This window comes from Gorilla gorilla, chromosome 8, assembly GCF_029281585.2.
Source record: "Gorilla gorilla gorilla isolate KB3781 chromosome 8, NHGRI_mGorGor1-v2.1_pri, whole genome shotgun sequence".
NCBI lineage: Eukaryota > Metazoa > Chordata > Mammalia > Primates > Hominidae > Gorilla > Gorilla gorilla.
In genome coordinates this window covers 142,012,651-142,030,000 of record NC_073232.2, presented here as the reverse complement: position 1 = coordinate 142,030,000, position 17,350 = coordinate 142,012,651, and the positions used below count along the sequence as shown (strand labels likewise).

At 48.7% G+C, this 17,350-nt stretch overlaps 1 protein-coding gene across 2 annotated transcripts in view; it reads right to left on the bottom strand.

Moving 5' to 3' along the window:
* The window catches only part of MGMT (O-6-methylguanine-DNA methyltransferase), a 303,685-nt gene that overhangs the window by 52,428 nt on the left and 233,907 nt on the right, over positions 1 to 17,350 (bottom strand). For both annotated transcript variants that reach the window (XM_004050280.5, XM_063710582.1), the window contains exon 3: positions 7,384 to 7,532. In XM_004050280.5, the coding sequence (XP_004050328.2) occupies positions 7,384 to 7,532 (149 nt within the window). The remainder of the gene's footprint in view (positions 1 to 7,383; positions 7,533 to 17,350) is intronic.

Here is a 17,350-nt window from a genome sequence, read left to right as displayed (position 1 = left end):
TTGAAAATTTATTAAAGGAAGCAATGATGCAATTTACATTTCCTCATAGGCAGAAACCTGGTTACTTCTACTTTTTGAGAAGTCCACTCAAGGCCAGCGCCAGGACACTGCGGAAAATCCTTCTAAAGGCATTCACATAATTACGATGACTTAATTTTTAATAGAAGCCATCACTGATTTACTGTTTAATTACTTCACCAGAGTTAAATTATATTTTAATGCGAATATTTTCCCATAAAAGCAGCACTCATAATAATTTTACATATTGCAAGTCCTGCTTATTGTAGTAGAGACCCTTGTTATGTCCAACAAGGTTTGGAAGTGGCTGACTCTCAAACAGTCCTCTTGGTTCCCTCTCAGGCTTGGTAAATTACTCTGTGTGAGGGCTGCTTCCTTTACCCCCGACTCACGGAACCTCAGGGAACTAAGGACCTGGCCACCTCTTACATTCAGGATAAAACTCTCACCTAACTATGCTTCTGCTACAGGCATTGAGGGATCGCTGATTAGTCAGAGGGCTCTGCACAGGGACACCATGAATTTCCTGGGATTCAGCAGGCCGTGGTTCTGTTCCAGCCACTGCCAGTGGACCAGGAGCCGAGCACCCCTTTCCTAGGAGAGGGGCTGGCATTTCCTCAACGGCAAAACATTCCTTCAATGCGCACAGTTTTTAAGTCTCAAACAAAAATAGCTATTAAATTAGGAATGTTAGGCTTAGTAGAGGGTAAGGCACACAGCAAAAGCATTCAAAAGAGCTACATCCATTTTGATAAATTCCTTTAGAACAATAATTCTCAGAAACAGGGTATGTGTGTGCGTGTGCCCATGCTAAGGTTTTAGTGTATCTTGAGGAGGGGTAAGAAGTATAAAAATGTGTAGGTAGAATATTATAAATGAAATGTCTAGAGGATTCCGATATATATCCCCCAACCCCATTGAATGAACTGAGATATGAGTAACTTGAAAAAGGAAAGTGCTTGAATGAATCATTGTTGAAACTTTAAAAACTCTCTCCTAGCCCAAGATGTTGCTCATAGTATAAACAGCAAGAAAGTACTCATGACAGTTGCTAGGTAGGAAACTGCATATTCAAATATGAAACAATGAACTAAGACACAATCTGAACCTCAGGTTCTTTGGCCCATGAAATTCACCAATATGCCAGAGTATAGCTGGCCAGCCAAGCTCAGGAGCTGAGAGTGACGTGCTTCGCTGTTACTGGGCTGGCCTGGCCAGGCAGTCCACGGGGCCAGCCCGTGCAGGCAAAGCCTGGGCAAACCAGGAGAGCTCGGGGCACCTAGGGGCTCTGCGGGCATGCCCTGCTGAAACCAGGCTTTTGGATGCTGGGGCTGCAAGCCCCCAACCTGGAGCAGCTCTCAACAGCATTCTGGACTACCTGACATTCTTGTTCTGCTGAGGGGCTGGAGGTGATGCAGGTATTCAAATGAGCCAGGACGGGTGACGGGAGCCCACTCACTGGGAAGGGAACAGCATCAATGGGGACTTCCCATGAAAGTCAGGCCGTGTGCCGGCAGATGAGACCCTGGGAACTAGTGGCATGCTCCTCCAGACAGCTCTGAAAGGGAAGGACATCGGCGGGGATCTGGTCTTCTGGACCCACAGGGGATGGGTTCTTGGGGGCAGGGCTGGTATAAGTAAACGTCCCCAGCACAGAAGACCCCTCACCACCTCCATCCCCACCAGCGCTCACTCTACCCTTGTTTCACACACATCCTACACTTTCACTGATCCCTGCCCTATTTTTGCTTTTAAACATTCCAGCTTTTCTCTTTGTGTCAAGTTTCTGAACCACAGAAATGCACTGGGCTTTCCTCTCCGTGGTAGAAATGACAAGTGTTCCTGGTGGCGGCCCCTGGTACTCATTCCAGACATCGGACAATCCTACTGGCCACCTGGAAACCCGCGGGCCTGCCATCCACTCTCAGCTGTGGATGGGTTCTTCTTCTTTTCACCTTTCCTGGTGAAGGTTCCAGAAGGCCACAGATCTTGATTTCCACATTTACTCTCCAGAAAAGGAGCACAGCAGCCCTAAGGCTGAAAGAATTACATTTTTACCGGCTGTTTTTTCCACTTAAGTGCAGTGTTGTTAGCTTGTTCTAATCAATAAACGGGCATTGGAAGAAGGTTTACAAACCTTCCAGCTCCACCAGGTAATATCTCAGCAAGGTCAACAATATTTATGAGCCCTCGTTTAAAATCAAGGGGAACAGCGGTGGCCACCCACAGGTGGTTGCAAATGCATCTCCTATTTTAGCTATTCTCTTCTCTTTCAATTGGTAATTTTTTTTTAAGTTCAGGGAAAATATCGGTACAAACTGCTGAAAGGACAAAGCCTGCGTGCTGCCGTGATCTACGTGGAAGCTACGAGAAAAACATCCCCTCTTGGCTGCAGCGCCTCTGTAGAAAAACTCGGGCTGGATCACGACTTATAAGGCACATTTTAAGAACACCCAAACAGGCCCTAGGACCCTCGCGTGAGGAGGGCTAAAATGCCTCTTTCCAGGGGAGGCCACCTACTTGGGCACCCATCAGGGGTGGGCTCTTTCCTGGATGTGAGTAGGCAGCAGGATGGGGTTGTAGGGGGCTGGATGAGCCTTTGCTTGGCTCTTCAAGAAGGATTTCTAATCTTAAAGGGCTGGCTCCGGTAAGGACCCAAGTAATGATGCCACTCTCTTCTCCTCTCCTCCCTCGTCATCCTCTCCCGGGACATGCCCCTTCCAGGACCCAAGCAGTCCCCACTAGAAGCACCAGCAAAGAGGGCCCATCTTCCAGGACACGGTGGGAACCTTAATGAATTCACCCTGAAGGCCCTTTCCCTTAACTCTGGGGCAGGGCTTTTGTTAGAGGCCCTTTTGAAATGAGGAACTCGATGGAGACACAAAAATACAAAAATATGAATCCTTTCTGAGGCTCTGTAATAGAAGTTACAAAAACTTACTTCTACCAGCAGGTGTTAAAAAAGGGAGATTTTACTGCTGTCATGCAACTGGATTTCATAGCTGTAAGCCAATAGCTGTGACGAAGGAATTATTAAAGTGTTAAATATTTCATTTAAAAGGGAACATTGCAGTCACTTTACAAAGAAAACTCAGAACTCGTCCGTTGAACGCCTTCAACTGTGAGAAGGCTGGGGTCCCAGCTAGGCTCCCCACAGTCTCGCATGGGCAGCCCCAAGGCCTGGTCCTGCCTTGGCAGGACCTCCCTCAGCAGCCTGGGGTCAGCCATACCTGCTGGCAGGTTTTCCATGGGTGGGAGGGCTCAGGGACCTGAGGACGTGCCCAGACGGGTTCTGTATCTGAAAGTCCATCCTCGCTTTCCGTAGGTCTGCTTTTCTTGAACTCATTGTAAAAAGCTGCTTTTGGCAAACTAGGGTAGAAAGGATTTCTTGTAGCTGCATTGGCTGCTGACCTCTACAGCCTCTCCAGGAGGCACATTATATAAAGAAGCTAAACATTTTCATAAATAAACACTAAGAAATCAGGGAGTGTTCAGAGAAAAGTTTAAATGATATTTCATTAGAAAAGAAAAAAGTAAAAATGTATTTCAAAAATAATGGCTTCGTTAAATAAGTATTTCTTGAGGAAAAATGAATTAGAAATAAATACAAAGCTGACCCTTGCGAGAGGCTTATGGGAAAAAATTACCTCCTTAAAAAGCTACGTTGTACGACAAGATGCTAGCCCTCGGTCACACAGTAGCTAGAAAGTGGATTTTGTTGACACTTTAAAAAAACCAGAATAGCAAACCAAAAAAGCCAAAAAACCCAAAACCAAGAAAACTTTGACTAATCTTATTTTAGGAAATGACCTGACTAAAACAACACATGAACGAGAAATTAGAATATGCTTCACTGGACAGCTCAGCTTTCCTCTTAATCCCTTCAGCAGAACAATGAGGCTTCCTTCCAGAGCCTCAGCACCCTCCCACTGGGAAATCCCACCTGTCCCAACCTCACAATGAGGCAGCCCCGGGGACCTCCGGACACCTGGTTGGAAAGGCAGCTTCACTGTCCCTTGGCAGAAATACTTCAACAGCTACCTAGCTACTAACCTGTCTTTGGAAATTCCCCAAGATAAGAAGTTGAACCATCTGAAATTTCTGGTATTTGATAAGTTTTAACCTAAAAAATAGCAATTTCATATGGTTCAACGTAATGCATATTTTTGTGGTTAGCCTTAAAAAGCAAATCACAAACAGCATGTTCGTTCCAGAGAGGAATCCTGGAAGGTGAGGCGGTACCGCGAAGAGGCGGTGTGCAGGAGAGAGGGTCTTTCAGCAGCAGGACAGGCCTGAGGAAGGGATGAGGGCTTGGTACTGCGCAGTCAGAAGTTTTACCAGCTAGGCCTTCAGAAAGAAACAGTCAATGTGCTGGAACTCAAGGATGAGCTCAAATACAATCACATTTTTAAAAATGTTGACATAGACAAACCAGGTTGAAATAGATAAACCTGGTCTCAATCTCAGAAGTGAGACTATGGTGAAAAATGATATGCAAAAGTATGTTAAACATATACAAAAATTAAAATGCGCAGAAAAAGGAATTGGTCAAGGAAATGTTCATTCCACGTTACAATGGACCCGCTCCTCTCAGTCTGCAAAGCAGGTTGATTTCTGTTACTCCACAGCTTCCAGGCGGCTCTGAGATGTCAGAAGACTTTTCCTCTATAAGACCTACCCCCTCACTGTTGATTTCACTGATGTTACAAGATAACAACCTGGACAGAGAGCAAACCAAACTCATGCCAGACAGAGAGGGGCGTATCCACATCTGGGAGAACCAATTAACTCCCTGTTAGCAACCATCCACCATCCACCTCCCCTTCTTCAAACAGTAAAATCCATATACCTGGCCCCTGCCCAGGAGTAAACGATTGAGCTAAATGTTAAAAACCTGGCTTACACATGCTGTGGTGGGGAATCCCAGCCCCCACAGCAACCACTAACCATCCGCAGGCAGGCCTGGCCCAGGGGACTCCAGCCCCCACCCTCGAGAGAAGGCCCTGAGCTCAGCACCCTGGGTCTGCAGCCAGCCTCAGAGTTCCTAGAACACCAAGAGAGAAGGATGTGAGAGGCTGTCCCACTCCCACCCCAAAACTTGGCTGGAGTGGACCTCGTTCCAGCTAGAGGTATCCACCCGCACTGTAGGGCTTTCCAAGAGGGGCAGGGCCACGGGGGAGCCAGACAGCCTTTACCAGTATCCTGGCGGCTACTCTGAGGTCTTCCTGGTCACCAAGACCTATCATGACCTGCCAGCCCAGGAAGCAGCCTGGCCTGGCATGGACTGAAAGCCAGGGAGGCAGGGGTAGGTGTGGCCAATCCCAACTCTGCTTAAGCACTAGGGACTTGACGGAGAAGCTCCGGGGGCCCGCCTGTCCTCGGCTCTAGGAGCAGCAAACACTGCCATGGGCAGAAGTGAGGGGGGAAAAGGCTCAGCGGGGGTTCAGTGCTTGCAGGGGTGGTTTGGAGAGTGTCTGATTGTTTCCGGTGCCACCTTCCTTGCTGGCCACCCCTGCCCTGGAGCTCCTGTCAGCAGCTGCAGAGGCCTCCTCCTCCAGTTCTTCCTGGCCTGCCTGAGAGCACACCACTCTCTGGACCCTGGTGAGACCAGGCCAGCAGGGTCTAGCTCCATGGCCAGGGTCACCATATGACTTGGAGAAAACTAACGATTTTCATGGAACTTTTTGCCTCTATGTTTTTCATGAAGTTGCCCAACAAACCTTAGGTAAACTTCAGGGGTTTGCAGGCTCGTTCTCCCAGCCTCCATATGATTATGCAGATACCTCCTGCCCTGGTTTTGTAAGAGAACTTTTCTGTCCTGAGACCTTACATTTCAGCTCACATATTTCACAGGCTTAAGGAGAAGAAAAGCCTCTGGACAGCTCTTCAGCCTTGCTCCTCCTGGCAGGCGAACCCCCAAACAGAGATCGTATAGAGAAGAGTTCACCACTCTAAGATCCACAAGCCCCAACTTTAATAAACAAAACCAATCTCTGACTTACTTGGGCCATTCAGCAACATCCTGCCCTGTGCCCGGCCCGTCAGGTGCACAGTGAGCAAGGTCCCCCACACCGTCTAATTGGCTCACTGGCTTGTGGCGCTGGGGAGAGGTGGCCCCCAGCTGGCGGCAGCCCAGGAGGCTTTGGTAGTGCCTTTGTCCTCGCAGCGGCCCATTGGTGGGCAGAGATGATGAGAGGTTTCTTGGACATTTGTGGTTCCATGTAAAGGCCCACCCACTCTAGCTTCCTACCTGCCCATCCTAGAGATCCCCACTGAACCCTTCTGGAGACAGTTCTGTATGATTCAGAGGACAGCAAGGTGCCTGGTTTATTATAGCTGCACAGCTTCAGTTCATTATGCACAAAACGTGCTCATGACTTCATCTGTTCGCCTGTCTGACTTGGTTAGTGAACTCAGGTATTAGCCCAACCTTCAGGGGTTTCTTTACCTGCTTCCCTTGAAAAGTTCTCTCCATTTTCAAGTTTGTTTTGTGCTGAGAAGCACCGCAGCAATTAGAATACTGTTAAGCTTACCCAGCAAATCTGATCTGAAATTCAAAATTGCTTTAAATTCACCACATCTAAAATCTCAAGGTAATTTTTCCCTTTAAGGATATATAAGTGTACAACTCCATATATACATCATATAGGAATATACGTTCATTTATACACAAAAATGATTATGAAAAACTCACTATGCAAAATAAATTTCTGGCATGTGTCTGGAATGATTTTAGTTGCTGTAATTAATTTCTGTATTGAGCAGAGCCAAACACAAGCTTTAAAAGAAATGTCTGGGAAATGTTTTAGATTATCACAAGCCTTAAGCAGGCTACATACAGGTAAGTTCTCAAGTCATCTCTTAAGAAAGAATATGTCTAACTCTGGTACGTTTGAGAAATTAAATGTAAAATTATCTGAGAAGCTCCAATGCTGCTACCTGCTATGATGTAAGTGTCACCAACAGAGTGTATGGAAATAGCTAAATGTCCACGCATAAGTCTCGTTTTCTGTGCTGTTGGCAAGCAGATAGTTGAAGTTCACAATAAGCTTATTGAAAAATTTACTGCCATTCAGATGTGTTCCTATTTAAACCTTTCAGCCAGCGAGAGTCAAGAGTCGATCTGCATGCATCATTTTTATTGCCTTTGCCAAGAATTATGCGACCCTGTGCCAAAACTAACACAAGTGTTGGAGTGGATGGAGGCGGCGAACCCCCGTCCCTCCAGCTCGGCCAAACGCTGCCTCTGTTTAGCTGATGTAAAAATACCAAGTTGCTATACTCAATAAAATGAACTGTGATGTCAGCGATCGTTAATAAGTCAAGCTCCCCAAAGGAAACACCGCAGATGGCTTAGTTACCGACCTTGCTGGAAAACGGGATGGTGAAGAGCCGGCACGGGGAACTCTTCGATAGCCTCGGGCTGGTGGAAATAGGCATTCAGCCAGGCTGTGCACTGCATCAGGGGCTCCGGACCTCCGAGAACTGCAGCAGGGGCTGGGACCTCCACGGCACTGCAAAAGTGAGAACAGGGGCTTAGTAAACCTCTGGGCCCTGCCTCCACACATCGGAAAAGCAAACACCTACTGCATCTAAACGGGCAAACACCTGTGGCTGCTTCAGGGCACGTGCGTCTCAACTAGCTGTGCAGCAGAAAGGGGGACTGGTGAGGCAAGGACGCACCGAGGCCCCGCAACCACTCTCCACCTTCAGGCCTCCCAGGACATGTGTTCTGAGAGTCTGCATCATAGCGCAAGGCAACCCAAGAGACAGTGTCCCTTTGTAAGACTTACAGATGGCACGGCTGCACCTAAATCGTCAAGCACTCACTATTGAAAACAGTTCCCAGAAATATCGACACAGTCATTAGACTGCACCACACAGCCCACCCCACCCCGAGTCCAACAACGCAAGGCCACATCCACGCGTTCTGCCTCCTCCATGGCCGTGTGCTGTGTTCAGGGGATTCCTCAGGGTTTACTTTCAGTCCCCTGATTCCCACGCTCCAGAGGGCCTACTCTGTGTTTCCTTCATTGGTGAGTCTGTCCTCTCGGGGGGCAGCCCTGTGCCTCGTGTGCCTGTGTCTACTTGGTTCTTTCTCAAACCTTCCTGGTGTTTGTTTGTTTGCTTGTTTTGAGACAGAGTTTTGCTCTTGTTGCCAAGGCTGGAGTGCAATGGCTCGATCTTGGCTCACTGCAACCTCCATATCCCGGGTTCAAGTGATTCTTCTGCCTCGTGTTCCCTAGTAGCTGAGATTACAGGTGACTGCCAGCACGGCCAGCTAACTTTTTGTATCTTTAATAGAGATGGGATTTCTCCATGTTGGCTTCATCACGTTGGCTAGGCTGGTCTCGAACTCCTGACCTCAGGTGATCCGCCCGCGTGGGCCTCCCAAACTGCTGGGATTAAAGGTGTGAGCTACTGCGCGGCCTTCTTGGTTCTTTCTGGACACTCTCCTCCCTTTGATTTCCTGCAGTTTGAACCTGTACCTCTGGGAGTCGCTTCAGACTGTTTTGTGGCTGCTTCTGTTTGGGGTGTTCATTCATCTGTGGCTTCGACCTGGTGGCCCCTCATGGAAAGGATTCCCCATCTCCAGCAGGGGTGGATTTTCTGGGGCTGTGTTCCACGGACTGAGGACATGGCCCTGAAGGGGAGGTCTCCCGCTGCCACCCGGGGCTGTGGAGTGCATGACACATCCCGTTGTGATTTCAAGTGCTGTGGACCCCCGTGGGAAGCCCTGGCCCTGGGTCCGATTTCTTCAGGTGACTCCCTTCCTTCCTTCCCTGCCTCTCGAGGCCCCAGACAAACGGCATGCTTCCCCGGGACTTCCCAGGCTTGGAGCACGGAAGTTTTCTAGTTTCCTTCTGCAGACAGTGCTGCTCCTCAGGCTTCTGTGAAAAGGTGGGAAACGTCACTGCACTGTGGATGCTGTGGACGCACAGCTCCCGCGGGCCCTTCACCCTTCCTTCCTTCCTGGGCTGCCTTGGGGGGCGTGCGCTGAGATCTACAGAATGTTTCTCCTCGACACACCCATGCTGCTCTGGGAGGGTCCCAGTGAAGGCTTCACTTGCCTGGACATGTGGCCCAGCACAGGCGGCCGATGCAGCCAGGAGCACCGTCCCGACTCTGTCCACACAAGGGATGCACGGCCAGTCCATGGAGAGGAGGCAACAGAGCCATCCCGGGCGTAGGACAGACAGTGTGAACGTAGACGCAGAGTGGAGGCCTCGGGGACTGAGACTCACAGAAAGGTGGGCAAGGGCTGTGCGTGTCAGGGCGGGAAGGGCACTTTGTCCTATGAGTGCAGCCCACACTGTGACTGGTGGGGGCTGGGGGCCCCTGGCCAGAGGCAGAAGGCACCGCAGCTGCCCTGAAGCAGGGCTGCAGCAGTAAGAACATGGCAATGGTGCAGGGAAGAGCTGGAGGAGGACCATGAACCTGGGGTCAGGGATGACTCTCAGCTCCAACCCCAGCCCTGTGCGGATTTGGCCTGTCTGCCCGGCCCTGTGTGGATGGGGCTGTTGCCCTGGCCCCATGCTGATTCTGCTGGTCTCCCTGGCCTTGTACAAATGAGGGCCTGTCTCCTTGGCCCCGTGCAGAAGGGGACCTGTCTCCCCAGCCCTGTGTGGATGGGGCCTGTTGCTACCACTGGTGTCCAGGAGGACCACAGCCCCGGAGCTGCAAACAACTGGCATTTCACTTTGTATCACAGAATTGGAGGCTGTTTTAGAAAAGAAGATGTAGTCACAACTCTTCTTAAAACACCTTCACACAAAGAGCTCAGATGATCTCTAGAGCGATTAGTTCTCGCTTTTCCTGTGAGGTAAAAACCAAGCTTGTACAAATCTGAATAAAGTCAAAAGTACATAATGAGGCAAGAGATAAAAGGAAGCCGAACACCTTCCTTATAGTTAAAAAGGTTTACTCTCTTATGCAGTTAAAGCGGAAATAAAGATAACTATAGCTTACACGTCTAGTTAAACAAACACAGCCTTTCGTGTACTGGGTTTGTGTTAAAGATGATACAAATTACTTTGGCTTAAAGTGTACTGTGGGCGGAAATACCCTGGCACATCCATTCAGAAAAGAAACCAGGGCCTCAGCAGCACGAACCTCTTTTGCATTCCATCTGGGATACTCACATTTTAACGAGACAATTAAAAACGGCAAAGCTGGGATCTAAAGTTCCGGAGCTTCTGCCTGAGTAAATGCCTATGGTGGCGTTTCCATTTCCCCAGAAGACAGCAGACATGCCCAGGGGCACACACGGCCGTGGGCCTGCATCTGCGACATCTACAGTGCGTGGTGACACCATGACCAAGCCCATGGGGCGGCAGGGAGAAGCTAAGGAGAGGTACAGAACTGCACCTGTGTTGTTATTTTCGTGTGGAGCGGTGCTTGCCTTCCATTGTTGGGGGAGACGTGGGGGAAAGAGACCCAGTGAAGGGTGAGTCCAGGGTTACTTTGCTTTGAGGTCCTGCAGGTGCAGAAATGTGCATGTCATCCGACAGCAGGGGCGGCGATGGAAGACCTCGGGCCAGTCTCACACGCTGTCCTGTGCTGGCTGGGTCTCTGGACTGGAGCATTTTGTGGGTGTAAAAGTCTCTGCTGAGATCCTCGGGTCTTTCTAAAAATGGACCTTTTTGGGTGAGATGCACATAGGGGCCCCCATACACTGTTTTTCACGGTGGAGCAGGAGGGTGGTCAGAGGTTTCCAAGCACACAAATCCTGACGGTTTTAAGGAAGGAGCCAGAGAATGAAGGGAAAAAGAAGGAAGCTCACTAGGATGACCGACAGCCATGGATAACTGTGACCAGCAGTCGGGCCTGAGAACCGAGCCCAGCAGAGCCGGCTAAATTAGGCTGACCCCGTGGACACTGCGGCCAGACAGAACATGCCCCGGTCTTCTCCAAGCTGCTGCCTTACCCAGATCCCTGCCCAAGGGAACTCACGCAGACAGTGCCCTCATTCAGCCCAGTACCCTTAATACACAGGTTGAGGTCTCCCCAGCCCAAGCCACTGCCTGGAAACCCTTGTCGGTCCCGTCACAAAGAGGCCCTGGGGGAAGCCGGGCTCACTCTGCAGGCAGAGAATGGGCCTGCCGAGCAGGCAACGAAGTGGCCTCTCTCAGAGTTTCCTTAGGGGATGGAAGTGCTGTCTTCTCACTGCCCAATTTCCTTCCCCGTTAGTGAGGTCTGGCCACGGAAAGGAGAACTTCTGCTTGGCTTAAATATTATTCAATTTCAGAGACACATCTTCAGTCATTCAATTCTTGCTCTGCTCTTTGCTAACCGAATAAACAGTGTACTGATGCTATCTAAGAAGAACGATGGAGAAATATGTAATGTACTTTGCTGTCCTGATCCCCGGGGAAGGCGGCCGAACAGAGGGGTGGAAGCGCTGTGCAGTGAGGGTTGGCCCCGGCTCCCTCCCGAGTGATGCAGAGCTGGCTGCTGTCAACCACCACTGCCCAGACAGGAAGAGCAAGCGTGATGGGGCCCATGTGCCCCGACCTTCAACTGAGGAAACAAAACCCCTGATCCAGCCACCTGGGCCTGGCACCTCCTGCAGCAAGAGCTCAGCTGACATCTCCTTCAGGGTTCGAGGGATGGGACAGGAAGGGGCTAAGGCGCTGGGTGAGGGTCTTGTCTCCTGCACTACCTCTGCTGGTGTCATGAGCTGGTGTCCGTGGTGGCACCTGGGGCTGCAGAATTTGGGCTCCGAAGCAAAGGTGCTCCCCCGGCAAGGATGGAGTGGAGCACAGGGGCTGCTGTTTCAGTGGTGGGTGAGTTGCACGGTCCCCGGGTAAGACTGGGATGTGGGATTGGTTGGCAAGGCAAGCACCTCAAGGTCAGGGTTAGTCTTCAGGACTAGCGGGGTCTCGCTGGCCATCACACCCCGCAGATGGGGTTTCTCAGGGAAGCGAGGGTACACTGTGGGAGAGGGGGCATTCTACCAGGACAGCTGGGAGGTTCTGTGCCCCCAGCAACTGCTCAGACTCCAGAGTTAGGATTCCTTCCTCATCACCCCTGAGCAAAACGGGGTGCATGCCAAGCCTCTGCCCACGCGGGCGTCCTTCTCTCATGCTGCTGAGGGAATTGAAATGTGAGCTGGCTTTCCTAGCAGTTCCCACTCTTAAAAGGATATTTGAAGAATTTTTATAGTAGTAAAATTCATCTTAAATTGATTTTTTATGCTTGTGCCGAAGATCTCAACCTCTGATTTACTCTGTAGTTCTCCTTTTTAACTTCTTCTCCATCAGCATTATATAACTGTTCATGGGTGAAATGTAATTAAACAGCTTTGATTCTGAAGCAAGGATTTATGATACTACATTTAAAATGAATGGCATTAAACACACACATAAAACCAGATTTTTAAAGCCATGACACAAATTTCCATTTCTACAGTAAAATGAAATTTATTCTCCTGCCCTGCCCTCTCCTCCATCCCCGCCGCGCTCGGCCTGGAAGAAGAGCTGGGGTGACGGCCTCTCTCACGGCGGCGCTTATCACGGGGGAGTTCCTCAGGCTTCCCCACTGGCGAACCCTGAAACACTAACAACCATGGGCTCCGTAGCCCACGCTCATGGAAATCCCACGTCCCAGTCTTCCCCAGGGGCCCTGCAACTCACCCACCACTGAAATGCCGGCTCTGTGGTCTGCCCCATCCTTGCCGCGGGAGCACCTTTGCTCGGAAGCCCAAATCCTGCAGCTCTGGGTGCTGCCATGGATGCCAGCTCAAGAGGCCAGCAGGAGCCAGTGCAGGAGACAAGACCCTCACCTGGTACCTCAGCCCCTTCCTATCCCATCCCTTGAACCCTGCAGGAGACAAGACCCTCTCCCAGCATTGGTGGGGAAACACTCAGAGCCCATCAGAGTCACACCTCCCCTAGGCCTCTCCTAGGACATCACGTGTCACCCACAGAATAATCCCGAGGCAAATATCATGACACTGGTGGCTTTCACTTTCTTTGACTTGGCACGAGAGGATGGTGGCTGGTGAGTGAAGCAGCCCAGCTTTGCTGGGCGTGTGTACATGTGACAACAGGGCGTCGGGCACCTTAACACAGCAAAGCTAGAGCCAGGTGGACCTGGCTCAAGGATTTCTTTAAGAAAAACACAACTGTTGGCAATGCCAGGGGTTCCTTAAAATCAAACCGGATGACACTGACCTGCCCTGGGAAGAAGCTCCCGGGGCTGCGGCAGACTGGAAGGCCCCGGTGATATTCTCCCGGAGTTGCCGTCTGTGGGAAGCTGCCCTAACCCATTCGCCTTCCCTGGCTTGGAAAAACAATGTCCCAGTGATGAACTGCCTTGCAGATTTATTTTGATTTAAATCTCCTTCCCTTCAACCCAAACCAGGGCACAGAAAGGTGGTTAGAATGTTCCAGCACAAACTCATATGAGCACAGGAGCTATTCCAGGGAAAAGCGTCCTCCCTACCTGCAAGAAGCTTCCTTTCAAGACACTGATATTATCAAGAACGTGAAGGAAGAGTGGCAGCGGCCCACCTGAGGCACAGCGGAGCTGGGGGTGATGAGAGAAATTTAAGGGAAATGGCCCCTGTTGGACACGGGCTTCCTTTGACTGTGTGGGAATCCCACCTGGCCACAGACAAAGGGTAGAGGAAGCAAGTGCCCCAGGAGTCTTGATCTCAGCCCAGCTTGGCACGAGGAAAGCAGAAAGCAGAAAGAGTGAGTGTTCCTGGTACCACGGCTTCCAGGCTCTTCCCAGTTTGGAGTGCTCAACATTCTAAAACTCGATCAGCCAGCTGGGAGATTTGGGTATTTAGATTTTTGGGTGCTTAAGATTCCACTGGCAGTAGAGAATCACTAAATGTCCATTTCTGAATGAATTCTACTCCCCAGAGACATTAACACACGATGTACTTGGCTTGAATCTTATTTGATGTAAGAAAATTGGCCAAGAGTCCTTCATAAGTTACTCACATCTGAGGCACCATCGGGCTGACCATGGGACACTCCAGATGGGGAGTGCTGTGTACCCTCTGCCTCTCCTGTGACCCGAACACCTCTCCTCTCTCTCTCCATGGATGACGTTTTCATCTTATGGTCTGGGAATGCTACCTGACCACCCTGGAGGGTCACCCAAGGAAAGAGTTCGTTCCAAAGACAGGTGCTCCTCTGAGTTCCTCTGGAATCTGGCAAGGTGCCGAGCTTGGACGCAAGGCTTCCAAGAGGCTGTGAAGGAGGTTGCATGGAAACCGGTGGGGATCTGAGAAGTTTTTAGTGGCCTCGCCACACACAGCACTTTAGATGCTCGGGTGACGAGCAACATTTTCCAAGCCGAGCTAGTGAGCACCCCACCTCCTCTGGCTTCCAGAACCTGGTGTGGAGGGCCAGGAGAGGCTTCGGGACTGAAGGGCAGAGCAGCAGACTCTGGGGCTCATATAGGAGCATGCCTTCAGCCAAAGATTATCCACGCTGCATGGAGACTCTTGCTAAATATCACTGGTAAATGCACAATTATGTCCCATTTAGAGATCTCTAGCAGAGTGTCTTGTGTTTGATGGATTTGTCCTGCATTTAATTATAACTTCCTGCTAAAGCTCAGATGTTTTCTTTCAGGGGTAAGACTGAAGAAAAGAAATAAACTATGCTACCTGCTCTCAATAAAGATCATTTTATTTTAAACAGGAGGCCGCATAAAACCTTTTGACTCTATATTTCAGACAAATGCAGTGGCTTAATTTCATTCAATCATTTACTGAGGATCTGAAATGCATGCGGTTAGTGGTGAGAATACTGACTCAGGGCTGTCCCTTCCTCTGGAGTTGACAGCCGACTGCGCAGGAAGGGAATGTGAGGGTCAAACACACAGGTCAACATCAGAAACAGCACTTCCGCCTTCCATTGGCCCCAATGTTTCATGGAGGCCCCGAGGAGGCTGCGAAGGAACATGGCAGTGACTGCTCCGTGGCTCTGCGTGGTGGCCAGCAACTGTTTGGGCACTATGACCATGTACGTTTGACAAAGCGCATGCAATTATTTGAATATCCTACAGTTATTTTAGGAAACTGAGTAGAAACAGGGAAAATTAAAAGTGCTGATGTTAGTAATAGGAAACATGGATCTCAACAGTGCAACTGTGGCAAAGATAAAAAACAAACGGCATGCCAACGGGCTCATGACAGACACAACCGCGGCCTTGCTGGTCTTGAGCTGCCGTTGCTGACGACGATGATGACGATGGCACTGACCACACACCGTGGGCTGTTCTCAGTGATTCATGTGCTACCCTACTGATTTCTCACGCAACCTCAAGAACAAGATGTGTTCAACTATGAAAGGAAAAAGTGAATAAACACGCACAAAACATCAAAAATACGCTTAAGTTTATGTAACAAACAATGACAGGTATGAGTAATGTATTTTTTTTTTTTAAACTTTCTGGTACAAGAGGGCCTCCCACTTATCACAGGTGAGTCTACTGATTGACTGTTATGTGTTTAGTTGTAGGGCCTATTTTAAAGATGCATTCTGTACAAAAGGACATCATATAAGACAGGGAAGTAAGTGATGAGCACAGCCCATTCCTAGTGCAGAAGTAAACAGGAGGTCTTCCTGGAGAAGGCCGGGTTCCATGAGTGCTTGCGGGAGGGCTGTGAGGAGCTCTGGCTGTCAAGTCAGCAAATCTTTACTGCACTTTTACTGTGTGGTTAATAAAGGTGGACATAAATCTCACTCCTTGCTTTTACGCCTTCAACCCCATCCCAAAATGAATCCTATGTTTATGATCCTATCATAGGCCATCAACGGGTTCATGTACCAATGTCAATAATGTGAAGAGGGCCGGGCGCGGTGGCTCACGCCTGTAATCCCAGCACTTTGGGAGGCCGAGGTGGGCGGATCACGAGGTCAGGAGATCGAGACCACGGTGAAACCCCATCTCTACTAAAAATACAAAAAAAAATTAGCCGGGCGCAGTGGCGGGCGCCTGTGGTCCCAGCTACTCGGGAGGCTGAGGCAGGAGAATGGCGTGAACCCGGGAGGCGGAGCTTGCAGTGAGCCGAGATTGCGCCACTGCACTCCAGCCTGGGCGACAGAGCGAGACTCCGTCTCAAAAAAAAAAAAAAAAAAAAAAAAAAAAAAAAAAAACAAAAAAATAATGTGAAGAGGAGAAAGAGTCCATTTAAAATTAAGTTAGCTTCCAAATTACTTTCTGGGTGGTCGTAGGTATCTTGCTAAAACTGGATACCGATTTTTAACCGGCACGCTATGCCCTCAATATTTGGGGCTCAAATTAACGTCAGATCCTAAACAAAACTGCAAAGGTATTTACCATAGTATTTTAAAACACCCACCAAAAATACAGAGAACACTTTATGTAAATTTTCAACTCTTCCCCATAAGAACTATATATATATTTTTCTTTTTAAAAATAATTGATTCTTAAAAATACAGGAAATAATGAAAATATTTTTAAAAGACAACCCAAATAGTACACTTGGCAGATCAGAAAGCCTTAAAAAGCCTATTTACTTCCCCCCCCAAATGTTCAAATCATTAAAAGGAAAATTGTATTTTATCAACATTTTAACATATCATTAAAAGTCTCTACTATTTGACAGATGAAGATAAAAACACCCCAAAACTATAGATGAATGATCAGGTCCCTAAAGATTCCAAAACAATTACAGGATGCAGAGCAATCTAGTTAAATTTTATTCAAAAGCTTACCGCACTTGTGTTTTCTTTTATTTTTCTATCAAGAAGCCCATGAGGCTTAAGCACAATTCATTATGTATGAGACCCCACTTGCGGTGCTTGACTGTTGATTAATAGCAAAGTTTGCTGTATGTACATTTGCAACATTAGATGCATACAATATGCTAACTTATTCTTTCACTGAAACTAATTATTTACAAAAATGACTACGTGAGACTACAATTTATTAAATGCATGCATCCAGTCTCTATTTGGCCCCTAAAGACAGCCTGGAATGAAGATCTTTTACTTGATGTGACAACTTCTAGAAACGCTATTATTAATATTGTAAATGTGGCAAATAAAGAGTTCAAATAGCCTTATGTCTGTGTTGCACATGCCTTCCACCACCACGGCAGTGAACAGAGCTGCTTTCTAACGTTTTACACACACACGAGGGCACATTCTTCTTTCCCAGCTTAAATTAGTTTCTTAGAAATAAAGCGCTTGTATATCTGTAAAGATATAAACTTTTAAAGAGTCATTCCATTAGTCTAAACAAATTGTTGAAACTTGCACAGAGTAGCTATTTCTCAAAGGATCTTTGAGGCTAGGCAACTGTGCATTATTAAACAGTTCTCTTCCCCAACCCTAGAGAAGAA